General features: G+C 39.2%; 1 protein-coding gene across 1 annotated transcript in view; it reads right to left on the minus strand.

Moving 5' to 3' along the window:
* The window catches only part of PDZD8 (PDZ domain containing 8), a 57,977-nt gene that overhangs the window by 6,129 nt on the left and 34,953 nt on the right, over positions 1 to 16,895 (minus strand). The window contains exon 4 of the mRNA XM_066240041.1: positions 2,153 to 2,315. Coding sequence (XP_066096138.1) covers positions 2,153 to 2,315 — 163 coding nt within the window. The remainder of the gene's footprint in view (positions 1 to 2,152; positions 2,316 to 16,895) is intronic.

The following is a 16,895-nucleotide window of genomic DNA, read 5'->3' on the forward strand; positions in this document are numbered from 1 at the left end:
TGAATATCCCATCTGCTAACTGAAGCTGCTTCGAGGATTTCCAGACCTCATCATTCCTCCTCTGCTCTCATGGTCCAGCTAGTTCTTCTGCTATCACTTGCTTTTCTCCCTGACCCCCGTCTCATGACTTTCCGTGATGTTCACAGCACGATTCCCAATGCTTACGTGCTGGCCCTTTGCTCTTCCACACCTGCCCGTCTGTGTGCTTCCCCAGCTCTGCTAGCCTACCGTCTCCCTTTCCTGGCCCTGAGATGACGTCTGACCCAGCACCGAGTTAGGCTCTCTATCTTCAGCCGGGCGCTCAGTGCTGCCTCAGCACGCCGCAGAGTGGTCCCTAAACAACTGAGTCTCTAAAACACCAGCTTCAAACCTCCCCTGTCCCCTGAAGCCCACCCTTCCTGCTCTTTTACTTTGCAGGCGACATCACCTCATTTTCTGAAAAGATCAACAAGAAGCCATCTTTTCTCCCTGCCAATCATTTTTAGTGCTAACCCATCTCAGAGGAGGGAGGACCCCTTTCCTTGTACAGTACTTTGGATTTCACCCTCCCCTCCCCCACCATCTCCTGCTGCACTTTGCTCTGTCATTATCCTTGCTCCTGTTTTTATTCCCTTCTTCCTCCTGCTCTAAAACCACTTTCATGACACTGTACTGATTCGATCCAGATCTCTTCCCCTCAATCTTTTGCAGCAGTGCCGGCCCCTGTGTGCAAGCATTCCCTGGTCCGCCATAGCTTCTCTGCCTTTCTGCTCCCTTCCAGGGTTACATCAGCTTCAGCAGTTTCAGATGTCAACTTTTCCTTCATTTCCCCTCCTGTCCTACATTCCCAGCTCCTTCCTGGGTGTTTCCTGATAGTGCAAAATCAGTGTAGTCAGAAACGCTCTCTGCCTTCCCATGCTCCTGTCCTCACTGCTCTGTGACTCAGCTTGCCACCCTCTCAGTTAACCTGTGAGGGATCCCAGAGATCACTGACGCCCTACTCAGCTATCCATTCTGTCAGAGCCTCAGTCCATTTGCATCTCCCCTTCAGACCCTCCGGATCACTGGCTTCACCTACAGGGATAAACGGCTCTTAACTGTGATCCCTCACTCACATCTTCCCTATTTTAATCACCCAACATACTGCTCCCCAATTTTCCTAAAGCTCAGGCTTGAAAACCTTTGGCCCATAAACTCGTCACACTGAAATTCAGACTTCTAACATGGCTCTTCAAGATTCACCAGCCTTAACCTCTGCTTCTCTCTCTCCACACTGTTCCAGCAAAGTTGTAGTCTCACAAATGTGTAAATGAAAACTACGTCCATCTGATGATCTGTGGTGACAAAAACTTCAATCTAAACGCGTTCTTTGTGACTTAGCACCGCCCTCTCTCTCCCCCATGTCACCAGGAGCCACGTGGAAATGGCCACTGTGCTTCCCAGGACTGGCTGGTCAAGTCGGGATTCCTTTTCTTTAGGGAGTATTTGTAACACACGCAAAAGTAGAAGAAACAGTAAAACAAACTCCATTACTGAGTTTCAAATATAACAAATATTTTGTTCATTTTAACTGTCACCAATCTCCTATTACTAAGTTTTAAAATATTAATTACTGTAGACCCTATAAATGAATTACAGCTATAAAAAATTTATGTATCACATAAATTTCATATATCACACTTGGAATCTCAAATATTACTTTTTTACAAATGATAGATATACTTTTAACTGCATACATTTATATTGCTTATTTATTTATTTAGCTTAGATTTATTTTTGATAATAGATATTTACTACTTGTGTAATTAAAAACAAAAACCATTCAGAAAAATACATAAGAAAAAAATTAATTTTATCTTGTAGGTAAAACCAAAACACAGTATGTGTGAATATTTAAAAAAAAAAAACAAGAAAAAATAACTTATGTTTACATTAAATGTAACAGATGATGTTTATTTTATGGCTTTGCTATCCGAAGTGTCTACAGTATATGTGTTTTTAATTAAAATTTAAGGCTTCCTTCTGGCTTTTATTTATAATAAAGTTATTACTTTCTTTCCATTATAAAAGTAACATGTGCTTATAAAAATAAAGAAGGAAGATGGGAAACGTCCCACATCTGCTCTGTGCTGTCTCTGTAAATGGCATGTATACTTCACATCAGCATAATTACCTCCAATAGCAATCAGCCGATCTCCTCGCTGAAGATCAGCAACTGCGGCAGGTGAGTTTGGGGCCACAGTCTCAATGACGACATGCCCAGCATACCCGTCAGTTGACTGGACAAGACGAAGTGTAAGTCCAACGCTTTGTAAATTCCCTTTAATTAATTCAACCTTTAATAAAAGAGAAAAAAACAAAGACATTAATAGATTCATAAGAGTGAGAAAACGTTAACACACTGAGAACAAAACAGTCCAGTTGATGCTGATTTTTGTACCATGGTGACTTAATTGCAGACAAATAAAGAAGGAAAAAGATCTTTATTGTGATCATATGAGTTAACATGCTCTGACTGCATAGCTGGACCATCAAAACAATCAAACACTTCTTCAGTGTGTCTTATTAGGACAACACTGTCTTCACTGTGGAAAATTTGCAAATAAGCAGAATGCAAAATAAAAACTCCTAATCATATTATCTAGAACTTCACAGTCAATATTGTGTGTGTGTGTGTGTGTGTGTGTGTGTGTGTGTGTATGGTGACACAAAGTTGAGATCCCATTAAGAAGATAATTCTGAATCTTGCTATTTGGAAACATAATGGGAAAAATCTTCTACATCATTAGAAATAGGTTGGAACCTCCACTTCTTATGGTGTATTATTAAATCTTTTTGTGGGAAGTGACAAAGGAAAAACATTTACAATTATGTTTATTAAAAATTATCTTGTTAATGAGTTATCCTGTAATAACTCATAAAGATCATTTTGTTTTCTAAATGAATGTCATCCAATTTATCAGGAGTATGTATCCCAAATTATATTATCTGTGATTTAAAAAAACAACACGTTTTCTGTCCGCATTCAAATTTTCTGTCCGCATTCAAATCAAAGGATAGAATGCCACATCCTTCTAGATGGCAAGAATTCAATCTGTGTTCATTGAGCTAAATTCCATTATCAGTCTAATTGTATTATCATTCAGCTTAAGTTTCTTAGTTCTGTTCTTCAAGATATCCATGAGGGACTTTGCCAAATAAATGGCTAATAACCAAATATATCACTGTCTGTATTGCTTTAATATATAAATCCCACTTAAAAGCCAGAAATTCAGTTCTCCTAACCTAATGATGTTGGTGGGTAAAAAAGCCCTATTGGAAGTTGTTCTTTAATATTGGTGTTAATAGATTTTGTAAAGTTGCTTTTATATTAAGGAAAATCTTAATCACCTTATGCTCAAGAAATGAGAGCCTGACCAGTGGTGGCACAGTGGATATAGCATCGACATAAGATGCTGACCTGAGGGCGCTGGCTTAAGTGCAGGCTCATCAACATGATCCCAAGGTCTCTGACTTGAGCTACAGGTCACTGGTTTGGCCTGATCCACCCCCTCCAGCCCTAATCAAGGCACCTATGAGAAGCAATCAATGAACAACTAAAGTGAAGCAATTATGAGTTGATGCTTCTCACTCTCTCTCCTCCCTCCCTCTCTTTCTCTCAAAGAAAATGAAGGGGGGGGGATAAAAATCAAGTTTTTGATCATGTATAAGCTTATAAAAAACAAAAAGGACCCTTCCAGACAACATTATTTCTGTTTAAATCTTCAAAAACATTAGTCTAGCCTGATCTAGACATCAACCTGGAATGCTGAGGTCACAGGTTCAAAGCCCTAAGCTTGCCTGGTCAAGATACATACAACAAAACAATCCATGAACAACTAAAGTGAAGCAACTATGAGGATATTTCATGCTCCCCTACCCCCTCTCTCCTCTCTCTGTAAAATCAAATAAAATCTTTTTAAAAAACCCAGAAAACATTTTTCTAATTCTTGCCTTAAGATATTGTAAGTAACAACTTTATACTGTTATAAGTGTTACCAGTTAACAAAAGCCCTTAAGAACACACTTTCAAATCCATAAACATAAAGCTACAAAAGATGTTTATGGAACATTGGGAACACTTAAAGAGACTAAAAACTAGGTGAAATTAGGGAAATATGTGTGATAATGAATATATAAAAGCCCTATTTTTAGAAGGCTCATACAGAAATATTGTATTTAAGAGTGAAACATGATTTCAACAACAATCCTTGCCAGGATTTTAGCCAAGTGTTAAACTTCTCTGAACTTAATTGGTAAAGTGAGATATCTATCACAGATATACAACTATGAAAGGTTCAGTATTTATTCCTATTGTTGTTATAAGCAAGAGTGAGCACCACTAGTAAAAAATGGGGATGCAAAAGGACCCAAAGGTCGCTGGCTTGAAGCCCAAGGTCACTGGCTTGAGTAAGAGGTCATGGCTCGGCTGCAACCCCCTGGTCAAGGCACATATGAGAAAGCAATCAATGAACAACTAAGGTGCCACAACTACAAGTTGATGCTTCTCATCTCTCTCCCTTCCTGTCTGTCTGTCCCTCCATATCTCTCTCGCTAAAAAAAGGAGTTTATAAACCAGTCTACTGTGAACGAACTCAATATACAGCTAAAGAAATAAGGCAAATATGAAATAAACATCAGTTAAGGACATTAGAACATTTAAACTACCTTATAGCATTCAAATATTAATTTACTTTTATAGGATCAGAATTGAAAAGCTAAAATAATTTTACAATTAAAAAAACTCTTAAGTAAAACAAAGATGACGACTAATATCAACATTTAGTAAGAGAATAGCCAGTTCAAACACCCTAGAGGGATAATGAGCTCTCATGGGCTTTTCCTCTGAAGAGCAGAGATTATACTGATGGTGGGCAAGATCTATTTTTCCACAAAATTACAATTTTCCATCTCTTTAAAAAGTTTCCCTATGCAGTAGACTAAAGACATATCAAATGAAAGGAAAAGGAACCATAAAAGGAACAGAAGGGAGAGAAAATTAGTATTTCTTATGGACAAATAAAAGCATAGTAAAAAAAAAGAATGAACATGAAACAGTATTACATTGTCCTCTGAGTTGCTGATCATGAGATCTTTATCAAAAAAGAAACATGGGGAGAGGGAAGGAAAGTGGAGGCAAAATGTGTGTAATAACAAAATCAGGTATAGAGTATGGAGGCTCTCAGTCATTTCCAACAATCATCTTTATAACTTCCGTTCTCATAAGAAGCCAATGGATATTTTTAGGTTCTACAAATATCTGGGTGCTCCCCTGTTCCAAAAGCAATGATTAAAGAAAAGTTAACATCTATGGAACTTTTCACTCAAAAGCTTTGTAGGTGGTCAAAGTTTGCTTCCTACATTCCTATAGACACTAAGGAAAACCTGGTTCCTCGGTATCCCAAGTGAGGATCAAGATTTCTGCCACATGGGGGGTCACAACACCCCTCCCCTTTAAAAGTCATGTGGCTACATCCAGGGAATTTACCTAGAAATTTTAGGCCAAGTCCAAATATGTGCCTACATAAGCTCTATAAACTCTAAGGTCCCGAGACTCCTCAGAGCACAGGGACCCTACCTTTGTCAGAAGGTTGGAAGCATCACAGCCAGAATCTAAGTATTGCTTAGCACTGTTTCAGAGGGAACCTAAACTATACTCAAAGGCTGAAGCAAGATGTGCCACGAGACATGTATGGACACGATGTGGTGGGAATTCGGAGAGGGACTGCCTCTGGGAGAGTGGTCTAGGGGAGGCCTCATCTTAAGGAATGACATTTAGGTTATATCTTAAAGCATGAGAGGAATTTGCACAGATCACCTTGGAGTTGAGGAAAGGAATGTGGGATGGGGTACAAGAGGCCACAATTTCTAGGCCGTGGAAATGCTGTTAGAGCAAAGAGATAGAGACAGGAGTTCAGGGTACAGCCAAAACTTAAAAGCATTATGATGATACCGTGAAATGTAATGGGAGAGAAAACTACTATCATGATTATGACAGAATAGCAGCATTTCACAGAACATATCAGAATCCCACATGTTCTGAGTACCAGCAAAAAGTCCTACAATATGTTATCTTGCAACCAATATATAGGTTTGCCCACATCTATTAATATGTATTTGCAATAAACATGTTCCTTGGTACTTTGTGACATGACTGCTATTTTATAAAAGAAAGGAGGTTGATAATACTTGTTCAACACTTACTATATGCCTAAACAGACAGCAATGTAGCCGAGTTCTCCCCCTAATCCTCAGTATGGTTATAGTGGGAACAGTTTCTTTCACATGGTTTCACTGCTCTGCCTCATTAGATGGTCCTGGGGCATACACCTGACCCAAGCTGGACCAATCCGAGTACCTTCCTACATGGCAGGAAGTCAGATTCAGAGATGCCTTAAATGGAATAAAGATAACTATAGCTATAGGCACTTGTGCATCCTCTTACAAACTGCAAAGTGGAGAAAGGCAGTCTGAGGAATAAAGCACAAGAACAGCCACGAGCAGAGGAAAGAGGCCTGACAACGGTTTGTCTCTGGCTCCAGTTCGTGTCTAAGGCCTGGCTGCACTCCTGGTAAGAGCTTCACAGAGCCTAACCCACGCAGCCACGAACAGTGGCCCTGACATCCCCCGTGGTGCCCACGAAACTACCATGGATTCAGAGGATTCTGAATAAGTACCTTTTTTTTGCTTAAGTTTGTTTTGGTGCTTATCTGTTTCAAACAGGTTCTAGCTTCCCAGGCACTGTGTTAGAGACTTATACACAATATCGCATTAAACTCCAAGTGCTGTACTTATCCAACTAGAAAGCTACAAAAATATTATAAAGGTAAAATACATTATAAAGGATGTAAAGGGTTTTCTCTGTGGCTTAGCCTGTGTCAACCGGCCTGAATTTTGTTGAAACCAAAAGGTAGCTTTCTTTTGGAGGAGAAATACTATTTCTAGTAGTTTTTGATAAAACATACCTAAAATGTTCATCAACTGTGAAGAATGTGACACATACTAAGTGGCAATTACAAGAGCTGAGCCATGAGTCAATACATAGGAGACTGCAGACAGCCTGCACTTTCCTTCACCAATAATGTCAGGTGAAAACCTTCCAGCTATCCGTGTGCATTATCTTGTGGAGAGCAATTCAGTAAAAACACCCAGCCAGCCTTCAAGAGCTCTCCCTCTGACACCCATTGAGCCTGGCTTGGGCCCAGCTGGGGTGCCTTATTTTCACCTGGGGGAAAAACAACATTGATTATTTAATCCCTTTCTAACATGGACATAATTTTATACAATGGACAAAAAGGCGATATATTATAATAACACATCAATATAACTCTTTCACAAACTGTTCTTTCCTACACAAGCTTGTAACATTGAGCAAAAAACTGAAAATACAAGAAAGGATCACTAAGTGAAAGACCCGAAATTACTGTGACCAGGCATACTTTTATTAAACAAGTTTCAGGAAGAGACATCATGAGGACTATTTTCGTTGAGTACTGGGGCAGGGGAGGGAGAAACAACATCACAATCTGTATACATATGTAGCAGACACCAGTAGAAAACTGAACTCCCAAGAACAGGCTTTCAAATGGAGATAACCATCGCAGTCTTCCTGGCCCATAATGTAAATCAATACCTATTCCATCCAAGTTCTCAGTCTATTACAATAAAAAAAGATGCCCATGATCTTTAGACACATTGGCATATTCTACAATATCTCTCTCCAAACTAGTGTCAATGTTTTCAGAAAGATCAATGTTGACCTAAGAAATACAGTTTAACGTAACTGACAGCAAAGCTACTAAAAAAAAAGTAATGGGTAGAAATGCACTAATTGATTCTCCCACTCATTCAAACACATAGACACCACATGGGAAGTGGTGTCTGTGAACACTGCATGTGAGCTCCCTGGTTTATGTCAGCAGGAAAGGTAGGCACAGACAAGTAATTACCGCAATACTTGTGTGAGTTAATAGGAGACACCTAACATTTAGAGAGCAGAGAAGACATTCCTTAAACAAATTTAATTTGACACTGGGAGGATGAGTAGGAGTTTGCCAGACTCGGTCAGAAGTAGAGGCCACTGACCTCAGCAGGAGAGCAGTGCGTGTGGAGGAGGGTTTGTCTGGTTTCCTAATTCTTATTGCCCCAGAAAAAGACACTATTCTTGCTAAAGGGTCCTCCGGGGCAGGATACAGGTCCTCTGCAGGGGTAGAATTAGAATAACAAGTACAGAGATTCTAAAAACAATTAGCTCATAAACAAAAGGTTTTAAAAATACATTCCTGAAGTGGAACTACGTATATGCCAATCAAATACCCTTGATATTCTAGGATTATCAATTTTTCCTTTTATGTATTTTTTTAGTTGGGATTATTCAAATTTTAAAAATGGTCTTGAAAATCATTCTATTAATGCTGCATCCAAACATTTCTGCCAGTCAGAAGGCCACTTTTTACAAAATTTGGTTGCTCTTTTCATGAGCATATAATACAGTTTCTTTGGTCAAAGTAATCAAAACTCTACATGCTATGCTAAGGACTTCCAGTAGTGACTAAAAATCATCTTTTTGATGGGCCATTGTACAAATTATGTTTACATGGCTTGCTTTGGGATGTGGTCATTGAATTCTGAATATCAAGGACCCAGGCAATTTTGACTAGTCATTAAAGATTTATCCCCGAACTCTGAATGACAATAGAGAGGTTAAGATTTCTAAAAGTAGAACGATTTTTATATTAGTTATTGAGCTGTTGCAAGGGAAACTTCTACATACAACATGCTCAGCACAGAATGTGTGGAGAGATGTAACTGTCTGGCCATTTCACTGAACACCAGCTGCTGGATCAATTTAATTATGGTCACAGGGCACAAATTACTACCAGGTGAGGGACCCACAACCTACTGCCCATCTCAATTAGAAGCAGCAGCAAGGCAGTTTGAAGATCGGTTCTAGGGACAGATTCCATATATTACCATCCATCACCTTTAAAAATTTGAACCATAACTAATGATTTACTAACTCTGACAAGGAGAAGCGTCTATGTTCTTGTTCCTATTCTCCCCTGTTCCTCTTCTCTTCCTTTCTTTCCCACATATACATGCATTTGAGTGTGAAGTAACATTTAGCTCAATTCTGAAGTGCAATGAGTTAGAACTAGAGTACTATTACTCAATTTCTGCTTAGAAAGCACATTTCAGGACATTGTAATTCTGAGTGTACTTAAGATCTTGCTTCCCAGCAGTCATGACTTTGGCTAAAATAAACAAAGAAAATATTGAGTCTCTGAAGGGTCATTCTGTATCAATCTAACCTACTTTTAAATATAGCAGTTTTAACAGTACAGAAGATGCCAACTGAAATATTTCATGGGATCTTCAACTACTGGGTCACTATGTATTGTTGCTTCCATGGACTGAGCCAAATTCTCAATCATCTTCATTCAAGTCCTCCACTCTTACAGAAAAAAGAAAATACTATATTTATTAGCTATCTTTGAAATTATCTCTTATTAGCAAAGAAGACTCACAATTTAGATGCACATGACCATACCATTTTTTCCCCCACGGGAAGTAAAACTCTGGAAACAGACATATGTTATTGCTTGGTATAAAAATTACTATCAACTCCCACAGAAATGTTCAAAGACCTATCATTAAAGTTAAATTCATAAAGGTTTAAATCAGATCAGTTCTTAAACTTGTAAATCAGATAAATGAAAAAGAATCTGTCAGGTAAAGAGAAGCGCTATTGTAGAAGTAAATTTTCACAGCCTTGTCCTCCCAAAAAACAAAAATTATATTTTTAAAAAAGAGGTCTTGCCCTGGCTGGTTGGCTCAGCAGTAGTGCACTGGCCTGGCATGTGGAAGTCCCGGGTTTGATTCCCAGTCAGGGCACACAAGAGAAGTGACCATCTGTTACTCCACCCCTCCCCTTTCTCTCTTTCGCTCTCTCTCTTCTTCTCCCACAGCCATGGCTTGATTCGAGCAAGTTGGCCCCAGGAGCTGAGGATAGCTCCATGGCCTTGCCCCAGGCACTGAAATAGCTCATTTGCCAAGCAACAAAGCAGTAGCCCCAAATGGGCAGAGCATCACCCTATAGGGGGCTTTCCAGGTGGATCCTGGCCAGGGCACATGAGGGAGTCTGTCTCTCTGCCTCCCCCTCAGTTAAAAAAAAAGTAAAAGTAAAAAAGAGGTCTTAGCCCTGGCCGGTTGGCTCAGCGGTAGAGCGTCGGCCTGGCGTGTGGGGGACCCGGGTTCGATTCCCGGCCAGGGCACATAGGAGAAGTGCCCATTTGCTTCTCCAACCCCCCCCCCCCCCGCTTCTTCCTCTCTGTCTCTCTCTTCCCCTCCCGCAGCCAAGGCTCCATTGGAGCAAAGATGGCCCGGGCGCTGGGGATGGCTTCTTGGCCGCTGCCCCAGGCTCTAGAGTGGCTCTGGTCGTGGCAGAGCGACGTCCCGGAGGGGCAGAGCATCGCCCCCTGGTGGGCAGAGCATCGCCCCTGGTGGGCGTGCCGGGTGGATCCCGGTCGGGCGCATGTGGGAGTCTGTCTGTCTCTCCCCGTTTCCAGCTTCAGAAAAAAAAAAAAAAAAGAGGTCTTGAAGGGACATATTTGAATAGTACATATCAAATAAATCTTAAATTTTCTCACATGGATTTTACATGTAAGTATATTCTTTGTCAGCAGAATGCCTCAATTTTCAGTAATCACCCCCTTAGTGGAGTGTTAAAAAAATAAAAATAAAATTCCACTGAAATCAGCCCCTCCTCAGTATTAGGAAAGATTTGATGTTCTTTTTTGAAGAAACAAATGCAATGACTGGGACGGCTTATATTCAGTGCTGGGTTTGAATTCTGACTCTAATGTTTACTAGTTTTCTGTGGTCTCAGGCTAATGATTTAGCCTGTGAGACTTGTCTGTAAAAAGGGGTACTGATATCCACCTCACTGGGTTGTTGTCAGATTAAACAAAACTGTGGGAATGAACGTCTAGCACAATCCAGGCACTTTCATGATCTCTCCTCACCTGGGTCAAGGAGGCTTCTTTCTGGGGTAAAAATTCAAATGCGGACCCTCAATCTTCCAAACAGAATGCCAGCTTGGCCATCTGATTACCTGTCTCTAAAGCAGCTGGGTGGTCAATCAGGACTGCATCCTTTAGTCGCCTCACCCAAGACAACAAAGACACAGAAATACCTTGAAAAAGTCAAGTCCATTCTACAAATATAACTGACCTAAGAGGTCTAAAGAATAAGAGTTATCCTCTAACCAGTGCAAAGGCTGTTCGGACAGTAGTGCCATTCAAATTATTACCTTGCAATACACTCAGGTTTCTTCTCTCTTTAAATCTGACTGAAGTCTCCATTAATGTTTTGATTTGAAATTAATTTAAAATTTATACAACCATTCCAGTGAAATAAAAAGCTCTGAAAAGTTTGCAAAGTCTGAGGTTGTTATGGAAACAACAAAGTGGAACATCAACCTTTAAATTCCTTTGTCAGACAGAAACAGCTCTGATTTTGAGTCACTAAGTCAACTGTAAGCATCATACATTATCACTGTACTTCTGCAGCGTGACTTACATCTTAGTAAGGAAGCATGAAACCCTTAGGGACAGATTTTTTTTTAATAGAACTTTTTTATCTTGAAATAATTTTAAACTTACAGAAAAGCTGCAAAAATAGCACAAAGGATTTCCACTTATCCTGAATCCAGATTACCCAATGTTAACATTTTGCTACACTTGTTTATCTCCCTCTCTCTTTGCACTGTTTTCTGCACAGTTTGAAAATAAGTTGCAGACGTGATTCCAAAATACCCCTCTAAATATTTCAGTATGTATTTCCTAGAAAGGACATTTGCTTATATAACTACAGCATAATTATCAAGTCAGAAAATTAACACTGATACAAGACTATCAATGTTGATCTAAAGACTTTTTATTCTAGCTGGGATGCAATTTAAAAGTATGTACCAATTATTTCTTTAAATTCTTTGACCCAGACATCACCTAGATCAGGGGTTGGCAAACTATAGCTTATGGGCTGTTTTTTTTTTTTTTTTCATTTTTCTGAAGCTGGAAACAGGGAGAGACAGTCAGACAGACTCCCGCATGCGCCCGACCGGGATCCACCCGGCACGCCCACCAGGGGCGACGCTCTGCCCACCAGGGGGCGATGCTCTGCCCATCCTGGGCGTCGCCATATTGCGACCAGAGCCACTCTAGCACCTGAGGCAGAGGCCAAGGAGCCATCCCCAGCGCCCGGGCCATCTTTGCTCCAATGGAGCCTCGGCTGCGGGAGGGGAAGAGAGAGACAGAGAGGAAAGTGCGGCGGAGGGGTGGAGAAGCAAATGGGCGCTTCTCCTGTGTGCCCTGGCCGGGAATCGAACCCGGGTCCTCCGCACGCTAGGCCGACGCTCTACCGCTGAGCCAACCGGCCAGGGCTTATGGGCTCTTTTTAAAGAAGTTTTATTGGAAACCACTCAAGCTCATTTGTTTATCTGCCGTCTCTGGTTGCTTTAGAAGTTATAACAGCAGCAGTGAGTAATTGTGACAGTGACTGTCTGCAAAGTCTAAAATACTATTAAAAAATCTGCCAAATATACAGATGATGTATTATATACAGTAGAATACCATACAGGCATAAAAACACATGTAAATGGAGACAGAACCATCAACATAGCCTATGAACAGTGTGTATGCCTGTGTTTTAAAGTTCTTCTGTTAAGTTAAAAGTGGTCTCCCTGAGTAGTGATAGTATAGTTTACTTCTGCAATTTTCTTTCTAGTTTCCTTTAATTGGGCAAAAAATATATAGCTCACATCAATTTCCAAACATGTATCACTTTTATCTAATAGAAATTGCTGATTTTGTTAGAATATGCAAGTTTCCTTAAATTTCACAAATGAAATAGCACAAAAATTAAAACTCTGCTTCATGATACCTATCCTATTTCTTATGCTCAATGGGTTTCTACTGAGACTTCTAACATTCTCAATATTGCTCATTTTATGAAAGAGAATTCACATACAACATTCATTTAGAAAACAAGCCATCTGTCCGTACTCTAAGAATCACTTGGTAACCTTTAAAGAAATACAATGAACTATCCAGAAGTAGTCTTATTTACAATGATTAATAACCGTATCTCCTCCAGAGCATACTGTTTACATGAAACAGTTTTCAAATATAACCACCTATTTGTCTAGTACAACCCAGTATCAATGTAAACCAACATGCTTACAAATGGAAAACACAGCTGTCCCCGAACCCACTTTAAACTCTATTCACGTTCAGTATTTATGTGGAGAAACACTCAACACCTCATGGGAAAAGACCGATGTAATAGGAAGTATGAATTAGGTGTTGCTGCTGCCCTTTCCACTTGCCTTTTTGAAGATAACAAAAACTTCCACCTAGTTTCACTTTAGCTTGCTCATTTCCAAGTACCTTAATTAACTACTTCACATTTATAGTAAAATGCAAAGGTGAATGCTAGAGAGATCTAACAGTTTAGCACCATGAACTATTTTTTCCTAAAGGTTCTAAAATTATGTTGTTAATTACAAATATCTAAATTTTTTTCCATGCTACATTAACACTCTTTATTCCTAAGAAGTTCTTAATTTATCTTAAAGCTTTCTGGAATTTAAATGTTTGTTCATGCTTTATCCTCAGTTGAGATGGACAGCAGCTAATCTCCATCCTTCTATAAAAGTCCTTAATAAACTTGCTTATTTTCTTAAAAGTCACCATTTGGCCCTCCTGTCTTTGTTAAAAAAGACACAGAAAACAATACCTATTCCTATTTCCCTGTCTCCCCACCTTGTTACAGGGATGATTTAAAGAAAGTGGGTGCAGGGCATTTATAGACTATACAAAACATCAGATAATATTAAAAACACATGAGTGTGGCATTTAAGTCAAGTTCAATAATAAGTTACTATTATATTGTAGTTACTATGTTCCTGATAATGTGTGAAGTGTTTTACAGATATTTAACTCATATACTGTTGTTATTCCCTCTATTTTAGAGATTATGAAATAACTTGTTCATAGGCATGGAACTAGAGTGGAAGAACCTGGATTTGAACCTATCATTCATGGAAATAATATAGTAATTAAGAACACCAGCTCTAGAGTCAGGCTGCCTGAGTTTGAGAACGTCTTTACCACCAGCTAGCTGGATGACTCAGGTAAGTTACTTTCTTTGTGTCTCAGTTTCCTCATATAAAATGGAGATAATACTGAGAGTTATGAGAATTAAATGGCTAATGCAAATAATTTCTTAAAACCACGAATGGCACAGAGAAACTGCTCTCTTGTTATTGCCCCTAACTTCCACTGGACTGAACACACGTGTGCAGAGAGCTGTACTACTTACTGCAGGGTCCCTAATAACACCTCTCTAACATTTTCCTAAATTGTTTATTTCCTAGTTCTGCATCCTGCATCTGAGTGTATGACTCAGAAAATGAGCTATTCGGCTAATAGGTGCTATTTAGTTCATGACAAAGAATGGGCTAAGTTAGTTTTACTTAGATTGCAAAATACTGGAGGGTCCTGAGAAATACCATCCAAACCAATGTTTAAGTTGTATTAATACTATGTCCTTAACTTGTTCTCAAAAGCTCTTTTAAAAGAATATTTAGAATCTTACAAGTTCATTGTAAAACCATTGCTTCTTTTTATTCTTTTTCAAAAAAGAGATCTAAAAATAGAGCATCTGCCCCAAATAAAGTGTTTAACTTACTAGATGTTAAAGCTTCAGACAACAGTACTGAAAATATAAAAACAAGAACAAAAAACAGTTAGTTGTTCAAAGCAGCACATGAAAAAAAATCCCATCTCTGGACTGACCTTTGACAATCACTCTACCTCCAACCCAACCTGTCCAGAATGAGATTTTTCTCCTCTTCTTTCTCCCTCCTCATGGCTCCAGTCTCTCTGGCTTCCCTCACTCTCCAAACCCCCTTCTATTTCCAGTTGTATCTAAGTGACACGGATTCTATTTTCTAAGTTCATTGCCACCATTCTGGTTCAGACTTTCATTACTACTCTCCTCGACTATTTCCAGTCTCTCCTTTGTCAAGTCATTCTTGACTTCAGCCACCTGCTACCAGATTTGGTAAACATATTATTTACTACCTACTATATGCTGGACACTGTGCTAGATGCTTTAATATACAGAATATCACTGATTTCTTATACAACCATGTGAAGCATTATTAGTCCCATTTTATAGAGGAATAAAGTACTGGACTTGTGGATAAGATGGATTTGAGGACTTTAAGATCATGCTTCCAATATGTGGCCTAGCTAAGACTCAAAATTCAGAGCCAAGTCTGTCTAAAGATAGACTATGATGAGATCACTTTCTTTCTAAAAGCCTCCATCATTTCTACAGTCTTGAACAGCTAACTTCTTAGGCTGGTACTTAAAGTACTTCTATAATATGGTCCAACCCTTTTATTTTTGTTTTGTATAATCTTCGCACACTACCATATTCTTCAGCCAACCTGGACAACTCACTTTATCCTAAACATATTCAAATATTCTCCCTCTTTATTTGGGTTTACCCCATTTCTTCCACCGTGAAATGTCCTCCCTACCATCTCAGAATCCTACATATACTGTGAAGCTTAGCTCCTTTAACATATTCCTTCCTGGTTTTCCCAAAAGAATGTCCTCACCCCTTCACTGGACCCCACAGTACTTTATCCTGAGACTCCCGGAGCACTCATCCTCCACTTAATGTGCTGTGGTCTTCCCCTCACTGCCCATCTTCCTTGAAGGAAAGGACCATGTTCACACTGCCTACTCCTCCGACCCAGTTTCCTCTTTCTCACACTCCCAGTGCCTTACACTGGTTTAATTTGGAGAGTTGATGTTTCTCTGTTCTAACCTAAGCTCCTACTCTTTCACAGTATTTCAAAATCATATAAAATACACTTAGAAAATCTGAGACAGAGAACTGCATTCTTCATTTTTAACCAAGATAAACTTTAAGAGTGGAAATACTGCACAGGATTTACTTCTAAAGCCCAAAAGCATTTGGTTTATTTAAGAAGCCAAATTATAGAACATTCTATGTGGTTAGAATATACTGCACGTCCCTATTGTATTTGCAAATATTATCAAATTGAACTAAACCAGAGGTTTCATAAAAACTGACATTTTCAAAAAAGCTTTATTTGCTTTAATCTTTCCTTCCTTTGATAAGATTAAGACTGTAAATGGCAAATGGTTACATAGGATCACCAAAATGTGACTGGCAAGGCCTCTGGCCTTCAACAAACAGGACAAAATGCCAGCTCGAAAGCATCTCGCTTAGTGTATTTATAAATCTGCACATCTCAGATGATCTTATTTGAAATCAAAGTTCTTTAGGGAGTTCTTTTACTCTTTGTATGTACACTCAACAATCTGCAGATAGATCTCGGCTCGGTAGATATCCAGGAAGACTTCTAAAACTCTCCAAAACGAAAAGAGAAATAAAATTTCAGGTCACACAGTCATTTTACTTAGGCTACATTAAACTATACACAGTTAGTTCTTCCTCTGATTTTTTAATACTAACATTATAAAACATCAAAAGAATTAACATAATAATTATTGTAATATTTATTATGTATCATTTATAAACTAAAACCCTCTAGAAACAAGGTTTTTAACTTTTTTTTTAACAAAGGGAATAATGAACAGTAAATCTCATTTTGTAGCCTTCCTCAACCTAAATATTTTTATATGGTGAAGACACACATCAGCAGCAGCCTGAGGGGAGAAAGAGACAGCAATGGGACTAAGTTAGGCTGAACCTGACTGTCTGGAAGGAAAGCGCTGACGGTAAACGAAGGCTCATGGCTAGACAGCCAGCTT

The sequence above is a fragment of the Saccopteryx bilineata genome, chromosome 7, assembly GCF_036850765.1.
Source record: "Saccopteryx bilineata isolate mSacBil1 chromosome 7, mSacBil1_pri_phased_curated, whole genome shotgun sequence".
In the NCBI taxonomy this organism is placed as follows: Eukaryota; Metazoa; Chordata; class Mammalia; order Chiroptera; family Emballonuridae; genus Saccopteryx; species Saccopteryx bilineata.